Source organism: Cydia pomonella, chromosome 15, assembly GCF_033807575.1.
Source record: "Cydia pomonella isolate Wapato2018A chromosome 15, ilCydPomo1, whole genome shotgun sequence".
Taxonomy (NCBI): Eukaryota; Metazoa; Arthropoda; class Insecta; order Lepidoptera; family Tortricidae; genus Cydia; species Cydia pomonella.
The window spans coordinates 18,858,984-18,873,976 of record NC_084717.1 but is presented as its reverse complement, the minus strand read 5'-3'; the positions used below and the strand labels follow the sequence as shown (position 1 = coordinate 18,873,976).

Sequence of the window (14,993 nt, the reverse complement as noted above, 5' to 3'; positions counted from 1 at the left end):
TTTTTCTCGTTCAGGTGTGTACTTTACTATATTTTTGTGGTTCACTAATGTTTAACCAAAACAATGTTGGCAAATTTTCATTTTACAAAAAACGTTTCACCAAAGTATTATTTGGCAAATATGTTATCCCGCAAATGTATCATTTTACAAAAAGTCACTTGACAAATAATCATTTAGTAAATAATACATTATTACAATATGTCAAAATACAAAGTATCAATTTTATATTTTTCATGTCACCTAGCAAATTTATACATTCACCAAACTTTGAGGGAATAATTCTGCATGGTTGCAATTTTCATTTGGGCCAGATTATTTTGAGGTAAGTTACTTAGTTGCAAGACAAGCAAGCAATCGTTGCTTACATTTTTCGCGTTGTTAAAAAAAAAATAACCTCGAAGCCTAAGGCGGGAGCAAAGCTCCCGCCTTAGGCTTCTAACCTAACCTATCCGAGTCGGATTGCCCCGACAGGTCTGGCTCGCTTACAGTTTATTAGTACAGAAACACATGTCAAATAATACATTATAGCAAACATTTTTTGACCAATGATAGATTTATTTGTTAACTTTGTTGTTAAATAATCATTTGTCAAAAAGATCTGTTATGAAATGAAATTTTATTAGTTAATTATTTGGTAATAAGAATAATTTGTCAAAAATATTGTTGTAAAAAAATGATTTGCTAAAATATAATTTTGCCAGTAGTTGGTTGCCAAGTGTCAATTTGCTAAACATCTTTTGGCCAAACGACAGGACACCTATTTTTGTAGTTCTAAGGCAAAGTATGTTTATAAATGAAAGGTAAAACTAGGAGTAAACCACAAGGAACATTGGTAAGTATAGATACTTAATTTCCTTTTGAACTTGTGGACCATAGTTGCAGTATTGGACTATAGTTGGGTAGTTTTACCTCAAAACAGTAAAATTTACTGTCTTTTCGGAACACAAAAATTTATTGTTTTGTTCTATATGAGCCTATATGGAACTGTTTAAAGCATTAGACGTTAATGCAATTATAATTATTCCTAATTGTTTTTTTTAGTGTTATAATATGTATTGTACTCTCAATAGTTCCATGTCGGGCAAACTCACGGTGGCAACAACAATTTTTTTGTCAATTTTGATGAAATTTTGTAAGTTTGAAGAGCTCCTAATTCTGAGCGGAATTAACACAATAGTATGGATAAAAAAAAATTGCGGTTAAGTTACGAAAACTCCTTACGTTTTCGTATAAACTCATAGAAAGATTTTTAAGGCTCAAAAATAATGCGATGTGTTAGGGTCGGCAACGCGCATGTAACACCTCTGTAGTTGCATGCGTCCATAGGCTACGGAGACTGGTTACCATCAAGCGGGCCGTATGCTTGCTTGTCACTGACGTAGTATAAAAATACGGTAAAATTGATATGAATAAGTACATAATATTTAACAGAATAGGGAACTATTGCATAAAATAAAAATTAGCTCATTTACTTGTACCTATACTTTAAATTTAGTATACTTATGTACATTAAATTAGGATAAAACATTAAATACAGCTCTGTTCTCATTTCAAATGCCTTTATTGTCACTGCATATATTATAAAACAATTAGATTTCCTCATACTCTCCTTCAACTATACTCTATTATGTGTCAATCAAGATATTATGCATCGGAACAGCTCAGCAGTGGAAGGGTTGAAGATTGAGTTATTTAGTGTCAGTAATGTGCATTGTGCACTCAGCTTCAGCAGAGGCAGGGTTAGAGAACTGCATCTCCAGACTTTGGTCCTGAAGCTTGATGACCTCGCTGCGTATTAACAGTATGAGGTATATTTGCAGACCTGAAAAAGATATAAAGCTAGTAAGGCTAAGTGGTGTAGGGCTGGACTCGAACTGGTCTTCAGCAAATCTGACGCCATAAGTTCTATGCCGCCGAGAACTCTTAGACCTGTCCTCTATGTATCGTAGTTATTGATGTCACATAACATCAACACATTTCTTATGCGAACTGCCAAGGAGTGGAATGCCCTGCCCGAGTCTGTGTTTCCGCATGAGTTCAATCTGGGTCTCTTTAAGGCTAGGGTAAATAGGTATCTCATAGGTAAGCGTGCTCCACCGTAGACCGCATCATCACTTACCATCAGGTGAGATCGTGGTCAAACGCCTGCTTATCATTATAAAAAAAAAAAAAAAAAAGTCTTTAGGCATCCCGGGTACTTGACACATGTTGAATATTATAACAAAATTTAGCTAAATAGATAGAAAATGAGTGAAATAAAAACAATATTGAGATTTTTCAAAAATACAAGGCTACAGTCTCAATAATTTTATTTTAAAAAGAAATAAGAAATTGATACCATTCAATTCCTTACATTTTATTGAAAACTAAATAGTATAACAACTATACACATAAACGCAATATTTAAGAGTCAAAGTAGCAATTTTCTTGATCTTCCATACATTTAGGACATACTAATGTAATGTGACATTACATTAAAATATTATTTTATTAGAGGCGTTGCAATCGTCGAATGCGAGCGTCAGACATTAACTCTCATTTCTGACCTTTCTGTTGCTTAAATATCATAGGAAGATCAGCACTGGAAGTCGCCAGCAACATGCTGAGATGAGGCCATTTCGTGACACTTTACTCTCACTATGTTCTCTTTTATGTATGTCTATTACTGTTTGTGTGTTTATGAATAAAACAAATTCTATTCTATTCTAAATACCATGAGTTCTATAAAGACACTTATCCTCAGGAAAATCAAGATCGATTGAAATTATTCACAAAAAAAACTGTCAAGTAGCCAATTATCGAACTTGCTTACAATATTTCACAATAATGCGACCTGTAGGAGGAGTTTTAGTCCAAGCTGAAACTCACGCTTCGCACTCGTTCAGTCAACAAGGTTATTCGTAACCAAGTATGCCTTTCCACCCACCATAACCATCATCATAACATAAGCCCCTCTACTAGTACGCTAATTATCCCAGCCCTGAGCTAGTCTTATCTAGAAGTGCCCTGAGATTTTACGATAGTCTTCCACTCAACGAGCCAATGGACGCCAGACGTTTCTTTTATCCAAAAGACAGCTGCCCACACCGTCCCCAAAATGACGGCCACCAGACCACCCCACCAGTCGGTGGGGAAGCGAACCGCAACAGCCGCCGCAGCCATTGTGCGGTAGCGGCCCCTCATACCCCCCTCACGGGGGGTATCGACAGAACACTCAAGTCAAGTTATCCAAAAGCGGCCACCAACCCGTTAACATTGTGGTCCACCTGCCATCACTTTGCCTGGCAACATGTCCCGCCCAATAACACTAAAGCTTATGATTTGTATAATCCCATAATATTTTGGTCCACTTGCCATCACTTCCAACATGCCCCGACCAATTCCCCTTAAGCTTAAGATATGTATACTTACAAATTTGAACGAAACTAATGCTCAATCCGGGTAGTGCTATGACTACAACATCTCCATACTCCATACCATAAGACATTAAGACCAAAGCCAGTCTTATCTCGGCGTATGTTTGCCAAAAGAAGCCCAGAACTAGCATCCCGAGCCAGACCAGGCTGAAGATATAAGATGCTTTGAGTAATTTCACTGCTTTCTGAAAAAAAGAGTTAATTAAGTAACCCAAATACAATCCCGTTGTGTTGTTTTATCACAGAGTTCCTATGGCTACCTCCTGTGTCCATCGTCAGATTAGCTAGATTGTACCACGATATTGCATTGTAATTGTAACTAGGGATGTCACGAATATTCGCATTCGCATTCGTATATACGAATATTTGCATCATTTTAAACTTTCGCATTCGCATCAAATGAGGCCAATGTGAATGTGCGCAGGTCGTGTTCTGTCTCATCGACTCACCTATGAGCAGTGCGCGCAAACTGTTTTCAAGTATAGGTAAAAAACTTAAATAAGTCACCTGTTGTATGTAGTTGTGACGTGTTCGAATAGACAATACATGTTTAATTTAAAAGACACACACAAACAAAACAAATGTCTATTCGAACACGTCACAACTACATACAACAGGTGACTTACTTAAGTTTTTTACCTATAATGCATTTGACCAGTAGACAGCACTGCTGCAGTACCAGCAGCAGCAGATTTTTCAACACTTTATAACATCCCGTTCTAAGGTAACTATGTTTTATCTACTAACAGATTTTTTTCTAATTAGGATTCGTATTAGCATTCGCATTCGGACATTCGCATACTGGACATTCAGATTCGCATTCGCGAATATGAAGTATGCGACATTCGTGACATCCCTGATTGTACCTAACCCAACGTTTGAAGTTTCAGCTCAATCGAAGTGGGTCTAATTTAGCTTGCAAGATTTGACCCAGACATACAAAAGTCACTTGCAAATATTGCAATTTGAATGAAAGCTTGTAAAAATATCAATGTGATTAAGTACAAGATTTTATCGTCACCATCATCATACCAGTCTCTTTTCCACGGTAATTTTCTTTTAATAGTCGACTAACTAAATGATTTTAAAAATCAGGTTGCGTTCTTTTATCTTAGAGTTTTTTGGTCTCCATTATCAAATTAATTTTACTTGGTTTGTCATCCTCATACTAATGCATTGTCAATAGCCTTACATAAGTATGGCAATTTTCAATGTCAACTAATATTATACCCGCAATTATCGGAAACAACGTTTTTTTTTATGCTTTTGGCAGCCCCTGCATTAAGCACTGTTAAGGTCTCCGCACACTATATCAATTCCACACCAACTCAACTCACTTTTGGTTCAGCTTAGTGTACGACGAGAGGACGACGAGTAGACCACCCGACAGTTACCTAAATTTTAAACATTGTACTGTAGGACATACAAGATAAGGCTTTAATTTCAATATTTAATTTTGAGTCGAGTGTCTGTTGAGTTGTAATAATGTTCTAAGACCTTTAGTGCTTGAGAAAGGAGACCTAGGCTCTCCGAAACATATGTCGCGCGATTGACATGTGAGTGGAATCCGTAGAATTAGGTTAATGTTAGTATGTCCCACGACAGTTTAAATTCGATAATAGCCCAATTAATTGTATAATCAAGATTTGTGAATTTCATTAATTCCAGATTTAAATGCTTACCAGATGGCCGCCCACGATCAGCAATATGTTGAACACCATGTCAATAACCAAAGCGACAATTTCTATAATTAGTATCACGTGCAAAACACTTATTGCGGTTAATATGTATATCACTAAAGATATCGCCACCAAGTCGAGAGCCTGGAACACGTCAAGAAAAGTATTACTACATGATTATTTTTGAAGTGAAAACTTCTTTAGCGGCGCTGTGCACTTTTGGTGATGGGGAAAAAATTCGACATATTCGACAGATTGAAAATTCGTAAGACGGACACGTGACCTGTACCCCCGTGGATTTAGGGGAGGGCAACCGGGGCTACAGCCCCGGGGCCTCCACAAAAGAGGGGCCCCCACAATAGAGACTTCGGAAAATTTACCATTTTATTTGGAAAATAATTTGGGGCCTCCACTTCTCTATTGCCCGAGGCCTCCAGACCTCTAAATCCGGCATTGTCAGTACCCCTGGTGTAAATTTATTCGATAGAAAAACGTGACGTACGCGTTTGCGTTAAGTCTCATTTTGTATGGGATTTTGAGTTTCCAAAACGTCCAGCTTGGCGCGCTGTTTCTAAATGCCATCCAAAATGAGACTTAACGTAAACGCGTTGATCACGTTACGCCATCGAATAAATTTACACTAGGGGTACTGATCGAAAAACTGTTACAATATCATTGTAGCCAGTAGTTAAATTTTTATGTAATATAAATTGTCATGTTTGTGTACGATAGCGCAATAAATGAATATTGTATTTTACCACATAAATGATAGTACTTTTATACTGATAATTAAAGCAATTCGTGCAAAATTATTCCCTAACCATTCCAAAGTATCAAAAATGCACAACGTTAAATATTCAAGATTCCACTTCTGCCGGCACTCCCGGAGTGCAACCCGTTGTTTTTTAACGGTCTATTATTCCTCCTAGCCTCATCGGGAGTCATCCTGACTACGAAGCAGAAGGTCCTGTAGCTCACCAAACGAACGTGGAACGAAAACACAAAACAAGCCAAATCGGTGAAATAATTTGTGTATAAGCGAATTTTGGTATAAATAAATAAATAAATAAATGAATATTATAGGACATTATTACACAAATTGATTAAGTCCCACAGTAAGCTCAATAAGGCTTGTGTTGAGGGTACTTAGACAACAATATATATAATATATAAATATTTATAAATACATAAATACATAGAAAACACCCATGACCCATGAAACACCCATGGTATAGTAGTAGTAAACTCTTTATTATACAAAAATACAATTAGTAAGAACAAAGGCGCACATATTGTAGGTAAAGGTACCATGCTACTGGATGGGGGTGGCGGTAACGGGTAGAGGGGGGTTTAAAAGTCCCTTTTTTAGTTTTTTGGTAAATAGCTCGTAAACGGAGCCCCATAGCGAAAAATGTCCTGAAACACAAATAATCTATATAAAATTGCCTACAAGAAAGATTCCGTAAATTTTTCCAAGGCTTGCACTGGCTACATAACTGTCTTGAAGTGAAAAATTTAATAATATAATAATAATAATTCAGCCTATATACGTCCCACTGCTGGGCACAAAGAAAAATATTTAAATTTATTCTAAATTTTTTGTTACACAATACATCTTGTGGTAACGAAATCGGCCAAGCCACATAATTTAACTATGTTCTAGAGCTGTAGAGTTTGTGAAGTTAGGTTGTAGAGTTAGAAACTTGGCTCTACAAGAGATCTGATAACTTTGACAACATTTTACTTGTAAATGTTTTTGATGAGATTAAATTAATTAAAAAAAAATTGTTTCTGATAATCACTTACCAGTTTTAAATATCCCCAACTGATCAGGCCTCTCCTCAAAGGTATACAAAAACAGCATCTTTTAAAACCCGGAGCTTCACGTCGCATTTTTAGCATTATTTCAAAAGGATTCCTTATTCTGGTCACTTTACTTTCCTCTTCGTGACTATCCATATTTCCACCTAATACTAATATCTGAACAATTTTGATTTTTGAAAAAAAAAAATTGAAAATAAGTTTAGAAATGGGGATAGTTTAAACCATTCGATATGTGTTTATAGATTTAAAATACTAAAGCAGAGATTTAACCTCACTGGTATTATTTTTTGTTGCCAATGTCATAACTACACATACAATAATAAAATGATCATGTTATTGCTATAAAATGTGACTAAAACGGCTGATTTGTCACACCGGAACCAGATTACAATGTATCACAGGCCAATTCGAGTTTCAGTTATTAAATCTTATTCATTTCATTCATTCTTTTAATAAGTTTATGGCAAAAATTTCATTTTTGGTACAAGCTTTTATAGTTGACTGTACTTTTCTTTCCACAAGTAACTAATACTCATCGAGAAAATTCTAAAAAACCCAAACACAATTAGGTTACGTTGTTTTATCACAGAGTTCCTATGGCCACCTCCTGTCTCCATCATCAGATCAGCTCGATGGTACCATAATATTGCATTGTCACCCGACTTACATATGTATGCAAATTTTCAGCTTCATCGGAAACCGGGAAGTGGGTCAAATTTAACTTGCAAGATTTGATTACAAACAGACAACGGTCAGGTGAAAGTAAATTAAAAAAAAAGCTTGTAAAATCGCTATGTGCACGACTGCCACGCAAACTAGCGTCCGCAAGTGTAGGGGAAAAGTCAATCACTACATTTTTTTTTTTTATACCACGACGGTGGCAAACAAGCATACGGCCCGCCTGATGGTAAGCAGTCACCGTAGCCTATGGACGCCTGCAACACCAGAGGCATCACATGCGCGTTGCCGACCCTTTAAAAACCTGTACACTCCTTTTTTGAAGAACCCCATACTGTAGCCCCTCGGGAAAACCTCGGCAGGAAGCTCATTCCACAGCCGAAGCGTTCGCGGGAGGAAATTCCTCTTAAACCGCACAGTACGCACATCGTACGTACATCTTATAAATTAGTCCAAAACTAAATACTACTGAACGGATTTTCATACGACTTTCATCTATCAATAGAGTGATCCTTGGAGGAAGGTTTAGGTATATAATTTGTTAAGATTTTGTGTAAATTGGTTGAAATATAATGATGTTGTCGGAAAAAATCACGCCGCCGGCTAGGAGCTTTAATCGAAAACGCTGCCTAATCCGTTTGAGCTTTGCCGACCGACAACAAACCAAAACCTATACTTAGACTTAGCTAAAGATACATGTGGCATAGTAGGAACATATCTAGGTAGCTACCTCAACTAACTCAACCTCGTATCTGCATTTAATTATCTGATGGCAAAAATACCCATAATCCGAGTATGAGAAAACATTTCTATCAATTCATTGCTGCAGATACGAGGTTGAGTAGTTGAGGTATAGCATCGATATGATCCTACTATGCCACATGTATCTTTAGCTAAGTATAGGTTTTGGTTTGTGCTCGGTTATGTTCAAGGTCATCTTAGTCCATGTTGTTAACCAGTTTTTTACGCGGAAAGTACGTTCCCCCTGGACAACTCGGTTACGAACGTGGAATTACAATTCCACTCAGACAACTAGTTTTCTTCGCGGAAGATAATTTTATACCTAGACAACTAGTAGCTAAATTCGGTTAAGAAAATGGAATAAGACTTCCACTCACATAACTGGTTATCTCCGCGGGTGGAACAAAGGGTCTTAAATATGACATTAATTGTACGGTCAGTACAAGTCTACAAGACAGTGTACTGTGATTTTATTAAATGTCATTCCAATATGATACAGATCTGTCACTCACAAAAACGTCACTTTTGGCACTGACACCAAAAGTGACGTTTTTGGTTGAAGCTTGACATAATGCGCAATTCAGCAGGTCCTCTAAAGGAGATTGGAACCATCTCATATTGGAATGATGTCAATGCATGTTAGATTGGACTCGGATACGTCCTTAAACTACGTCCAAAAGAGAGGTGAGGCATTGTGAATGTCATCTCGCTTTGTGTGGTAGGGCACAGCACAGCGGATTTCATTCCAGAATTAGAGCAGAGCCCAACTGGGGAAGTACCTCCACCTTACAGAATACCGCAGCCAAATAGCACTAGACCCCACTCATAGTGTTGTGTTCCTGCAGGTGAGTAAGGTTGCCAGAGCTCAACGAGGGTGCAGAGTGTTAGGGTCAGCAACGCGCATGTAAGACCTCTGGAGTTGCAGGCGTCTATAGGCTACGAAGACTGCTTACCATCAGGCGGGCTGTATGCTTGTTTGCCACCGACGTGGTATAAAAAAATAGATAAGTATCACATTATATTGTTGGAATTGGCCTGTCAGTTAAGTACGTTATGGCTCTGAATTGGGGCGTATTCAGAAAGTAGCAAATATTATTCTAATATTTCTAATTTAATGTTAAGAATCATGCTAACCTATCCACCATAGAATTGAAATTGCTTTCTCATTTTAAAACGACTTGAATAAGTAAGATAAATCTATATGTAAGGTAAGGTAAAAAACAAGTAGTATGCAGTCATGGTAATAAATATCGACATGGACAAAGTGCCAAAAATATGTATACACGACCTTATTGCCTATGCATTAATGTAGTGTATATATATTTTTGGCACTTTGTCCGTGTCGATATTTAATACCTTGACTGTACATACTACTTGTTATTTATCATATAGGAGGCAACGAGCAGGCAAATTGCCTGATAGTAAGCGATTACCGTCACCCATGGACACCCACAACACCAGAGGGGTTGTAAGTGCACTGCCGGCATTTAAGATGGGAGTACGCTCTTTTCTTGAAGGTTTGAAAGTCGTATCGGTGCGGAAATACCGCGATAAAACTTCAATGTCCAAGTCCCAGGTACAAGTTTCCATTTAGGGTTACATTGTTTGTCCTTGTTTTTAATTTGTCCGTAATTTTAGCGGGTACAGAATCATTGCATGTGTAGGAGTTATTACTGATAATAACTGCGAATAAAAATATATCACATACATAATAAATTACATATTATACCTATAATCAAATCTTTACCTATTAATTTAATAAAATTTCCGACAACGTACATAAAAAAATTACGGATAAATATAGTAGACTGACAATCTTAATATAATTTCGTGAGAATCGGACGATACAGTACCACTTTTGTATTTTTAGGTCCTTGACTGTACCTATCCAAATCGTGTACATGGCAAATTTCATCCAAATCGGTCCTCAACTCAAATCTGGCTAAGCATGAAGAGGTAACAAATATACACATAAAAATCCATACTTCTTAACAAGCTTTCGAATTTAAGTCTTATATTAGTTAGAAGTAAGATTGTATTTATTGACAATAACAATATACATAATGGATATATACAGATGATTACTATAACTAGCTTATATCTAAAATAGGCCCTTGAGGCATTGTACCAAGGATGCTGGCGGCATTTCCTCGTTGTATCGCAATACTGATACGTTGTGCGAGGAAGCCGCCAGCTCTTCGGTCACCAGTTACGTCAACCAGACGTTTCGCGATTTCTCCAAAAAACTTGTGCGCGCTGGGACCCCATGGACCTAGAGTTTCAACGCCTTACGAAGTAAGATTAGAGGAAAGGAGAATAGATATCAAAAACTTGAGGCCGAGTATTTACATTTTATTTACAGATATGTTTATATATGCACAACTACATATATACATATAATTATATCTGTAATTACATACAAATAAGTAGGTATGTAATGTATATTCACAGAACATTGACATATTAAAATATTACTTACGAAATAATTAATAAGAAACTTTACCGTCCTGTTTTTATGGTTCGAATTCATGTAACAGCTAATTTTGTTAATTGTCAGGCAACACAGGCGACCGATCGTCCTGCTATACCCAAACTCGTTATCTCTGAATGAGCTGTTACAGTAATTTTAACCTTATTACTATCTCGATAGTGGTTTTTTAACGACATGATTGCTTTGGCATTCGCTTAAGGCGCCTCTCAATGAAAGAAACCTCGCTATGAAGTCAAACCTGACTGTTATAAATTGACCCTTATATTTACGAGGCTAAGACCTACCGTTTAACCGATAGCGTTACTCATATTTAAATTACATTTCTCTTTTGAGCAACAGTACCGTGCAATAGGCCTCCATACCTTGCTTCTAATCCGTACAACAAATCTGCACAGCTTGTTTCCTATCCGTGTATTGGTCACTTGTGTTATGAAGCTATGAAGAAGGTTAGTCTGAAGCTGTGTAGTTTGTGTATTGCATTCCTAAGGCCTGCTGCCTTTCATGTTCCATTCTAGTATCAATCGCTAAAGTTACACACTCCGTAAAATAAAATAAAAACGTTTTTCCGTTAATTTTAAAGTTTTATTGCTAACAATAACGAGTATAAACTCGTAATACATAATAGTTCATATCTAATACCTAGTCTGTGCTATCAAGCTACAAAACCTTTGTTACATTTCTCTTTCGTGCAACAGTTTGTTCCTTGTTCCTTGTCCGTGCAACAGTCCTCCATACCTTGTTTCTTATCCGTGCAACAGTCCTGCACAGCTTGTTTCTTATCCGTGTAATGGTCAGATGTGTTATGAAGTGTGCACTGCGGTTCGCCTGACGCTGTGTAGTTTGTGTATTGCATGCCTAAGGTCTGCTGGCGTAGTTTTATTATCTCACTGCGTATCAGCAATATTAGGTATATTTGTACAGCTAAAACAATAAAATTGTAGAATTAACAAAATTAGGTATTTATATATTTTTATTTAATAAGTTAATTTGGGTCCTTTTATTTTGGTAAGTAACAGTTTTAGTTTATTGTTATATTTATTGATGAGAACAATTATATTTTGATACCTCATATTTAGTGTGCATATTTATAAATATTTTGTTAATTTTATCCTGGGTAATTTTTTGCTGATTGATCCATTATTTAGAATCAATTTCCTTAGAAATGAATAAAGTTTTGTGTCAACGAATAAAATAAGAATTCGAAATAAAAATTATACTTACAAATAAGACTTAAAGCTATTCCTGAACTGGTGAGCACATCCAAGATAATATATTTGCGGTACTGTATGTCAATGTAAAACCACATTCTGTAGCTGATACTGAAGGTCAGGTACACTTGGAAGCAGTTGCCTAGCGTCAGTAAGCCCAGCCACACTATGTTATAAATGTAGGATATTTTCAGCAACTTCTCATTTCTCTGTAATAGAATATTAAATGAGAAACAGTAAAATGACGAGAAGTATGAACTCCTTCAACTAATTAAAAAAAAAAACGCTGCACAGCAAAATAATGAAAAACGTTGGAGTGTCCATCGGACTTATTCGTGCGCGGGGGCGGCTTTTGGATCTGGGTGGCTCCGGCGCTTCGGAAGAGCAACTTTTCTGCCGTCTTGTGACAAATCATGATCACAGCAATACTCTCCCTCCTCGCCGTCACAACTGCTCTCTAGGGGAAGGACAGACAAGACCACGTGGATACTCTGATTCGATTTTGGGTGACCATGAGATTTTGGTGGCCTTGAGGATGGTGGTATGGTATAAAGGTTAATATTAAATGATAAAACAGCAAACCTTGGTCACCCTTAGACAACCATCACGTTTGACGTATTGAGCGCACTGACAATTTGCCTTCTGCAATTTATATAACGTTTGTAAAAACACTATGGCGTTTTTAAAAGGCGGATTCTTACAATTTGACTGCGAAATTTACATTTGTACAAAGAAATATACACGGCGAAGCTAAATAAACGTGTGTTAAAAACTGATACGCCCGTACGCAATATATATCTAAATATGTACTCAAAAGCTTTATCGAAAAACATACCTTGTGTCCAGCGAAAATAAAGATAATATCGAAGGCGATATCAAGAAGTAAACAGATATACATAAATGCCAGAATCACAATAGTTCTGGCCTCAGAAGGTCTCCAAGACCTGACCGCATAAATATAAGTTATGAATCCAACGTACATAATGGCCAAAATGTTGAGTATCTGAAATAAATAATAAACATATGGGATTATTACACAATTATACTAAATCTCAGAGTAAGCTTAATAACTAGTCTAGTTTATTTAGAATTTGACATGTTAATTGATTAATTATTTTTATATTCATTATTTCAATTTATTTTTATTTTACTATGAATCGTGATTTCATTGTTGAAAGTATTATGTCAATATTATTTATTATTTATATTATGTTTGGGTTTGATTTTAATGTACTTACTAACCCCTAGCTATAACGATGGTACTAACAGTAACAACCACCGAGGTCGATTCTAATTTAACAATTTGTTATGGATTTTCATTGGTTTTGATACGACCTCGACAATCGTCTTGGTATTTTTCTCTGTCACTCTAATTACGTCTTAGTGAGAGTAAAAGAGAAAGATCCCCGCAATTTGCGAATTTCGGATTCGCGGCAGGGCCCCAGTAACGGTTTGCCCGTAGTTTTGAACAAAAGGACATTTTCTATTATCTATTTCTATTATTTATATTTTTTAATATGAGGACTAGTGGAAACTTAATATTATGTCGATGTCAATAAAATTATGACGGAAGATATTAGGTACCACGCTTTGTTTACTGCAAGTTGAGTTATATTTGCTATTATGATTTAGAAATTTCTTGCTATCGATATCGATAACACTTTTCGATATTTAATTAACAATGGTATGTTGTTGCCACCAAAAAACCGGGCTACGATAATAATTTACCCGCAACTATATTCCCTACATCTATAAAGTAACATGTATTTAATCGGCCTTATTTCAGATTGCTTTTCTTGTTTTCTTAGAATGTAAGTAAAATGACAATTTGAATTTGTTTGGACATTTTTATGCGCATGATTTTTATATTTTTGTTATGTTAATCTATGATTCGTTAGCGTGTACCTTTATCATCCTTGATAATTTATGTTTTCTTAGCATGTAAGTGAATTGGTCTGAAGCTATAAACTTGCATTATGTTAAAAAATTAAAAAATAAAAAAGGGCGGTAGTTAGCACTTAAAACCATTTAAGGACAATTATAGTAATATGAACGCTTATTCCAGACACTTACCAGCTTGGTATATCCCCAAGCAATCAAACCTCTTCTTAACGGCAAGCAGAAACAACATCGTTTGAACTCTGGGGCTTCTCCGTGCATTTTTACAAAAAAAAAATTCACTAAAATTTTATCTAACACTTTATACTTTTTAATTGTCCTTATTTTTTTTATCCAAATTAAGTTCGGAATACGTAGCTGTCCTTTGTAAAATTTACATGAATCTGTTCATTTTATCAAGTTGTGGATGTTATTGTAGCAGAGAATTGTTATTGTTTTGTCCGTTGAAAGATAACGGAGACAAAATAAATACCTACTGTCCACTCTGACTGGCGGCCGATTCTTTTTTTTAAACAATTTGATACGTTAATCTCATTCTGTATCAATACAGTACACACCATCGGCAATTTTAACGGTAGATTTTAACCACGCATTCCTAAGGTCATAAGGAGCAAAAAATGTTATAGGAAAAAAAAAAATCTGCCCTAATCTGCCCGATTTAATTGGCCCACGGTGTATACATATATTGTACCTTGAGTCGTGTCATCAGGCGTCTCACGCGCACCAATAAAAGCGAGCGAAATTGAAATACCTTACGACACGATTTCCGATTAAGCCGATTTTTATTTCTTGTAGTTTTTTTTTTCATCATAATTCGGTGGACATGTCGGCAGCCGATCGTAGGATCAGGCATATCGTGAAACGTGAAAATCTTTGTCTCTTTTCCTAAGTCGACTGGGCAGTTTTCGCTTCGGGCATCTGAAGCAACCTAACGAACCTATCCTACCTATCTATTGGTTTAATGTCACTATCTACAAAACATTACACACGAGCATTACGATCTGCCTGTTCTTACGTGTGGCCAGCAACAAATACATAAAGTTCTCTATTCTGTCCA

General features: G+C 36.3%; 2 protein-coding genes across 2 annotated transcripts; both read right to left on the bottom strand.

Moving 5' to 3' along the window:
* Positions 1 to 1,542: 1,542 nt before the first annotated feature.
* Positions 1,543 to 8,016, bottom strand: LOC133526030 (uncharacterized). The gene is made up of 4 exons (XM_061862504.1): positions 6,902 to 8,016; positions 5,099 to 5,239; positions 3,412 to 3,601; positions 1,543 to 1,822 (listed from the first exon to the last, which is right to left on the bottom strand). The coding sequence occupies exons 1-4, from the start codon at positions 7,052 to 7,054 to the stop codon at positions 1,689 to 1,691; spliced, it is 618 nt and encodes a 205-aa protein (XP_061718488.1). The 5' UTR covers positions 7,055 to 8,016; the 3' UTR covers positions 1,543 to 1,688.
* Positions 8,017 to 10,759: 2,743 nt separating this feature from the next.
* On the bottom strand, positions 10,760 to 14,747 carry LOC133526029 (uncharacterized). Its single transcript, XM_061862503.1, has 4 exons — positions 14,111 to 14,747; positions 12,873 to 13,040; positions 12,051 to 12,246; positions 10,760 to 11,750 (listed from the first exon to the last, which is right to left on the bottom strand). Exons 1-4 carry the CDS (start codon positions 14,195 to 14,197, stop codon positions 11,482 to 11,484), a joined length of 720 nt encoding a protein of 239 aa, XP_061718487.1. The 5' UTR covers positions 14,198 to 14,747; the 3' UTR covers positions 10,760 to 11,481.
* Between the last annotated feature and the right edge of the window lie 246 nt (positions 14,748 to 14,993).

Coding starts and splice junctions, on each gene's coding strand:
- LOC133526030 (XM_061862504.1), bottom strand. CDS start 7,054: ATGGATAGTCACGAAGAGGAAAGTAAAGTGACCAGAATAAGGAATCCT. Junction 3,602..5,098: donor TGATCGTGGGCGGCCATCTG/GTAAGCATTTAA, acceptor TCTTTTTTTCAG/AAAGCAGTGAAATTACTCAA. Junction 1,823..3,411: donor CATTAGTTTCGTTCAAATTT/GTAAGTATACAT, acceptor TATCTTTTTCAG/GTCTGCAAATATACCTCATA.
- LOC133526029 (XM_061862503.1), bottom strand. CDS start 14,197: ATGCACGGAGAAGCCCCAGAGTTCAAACGATGTTGTTTCTGCTTGCCG. Junction 13,041..14,110: donor CTTGGGGATATACCAAGCTG/GTAAGTGTCTGG, acceptor TATTTATTTCAG/ATACTCAACATTTTGGCCAT. Junction 11,751..12,050: donor AATAGCTTTAAGTCTTATTT/GTAAGTATAATT, acceptor TTATTGTTTTAG/CTGTACAAATATACCTAATA.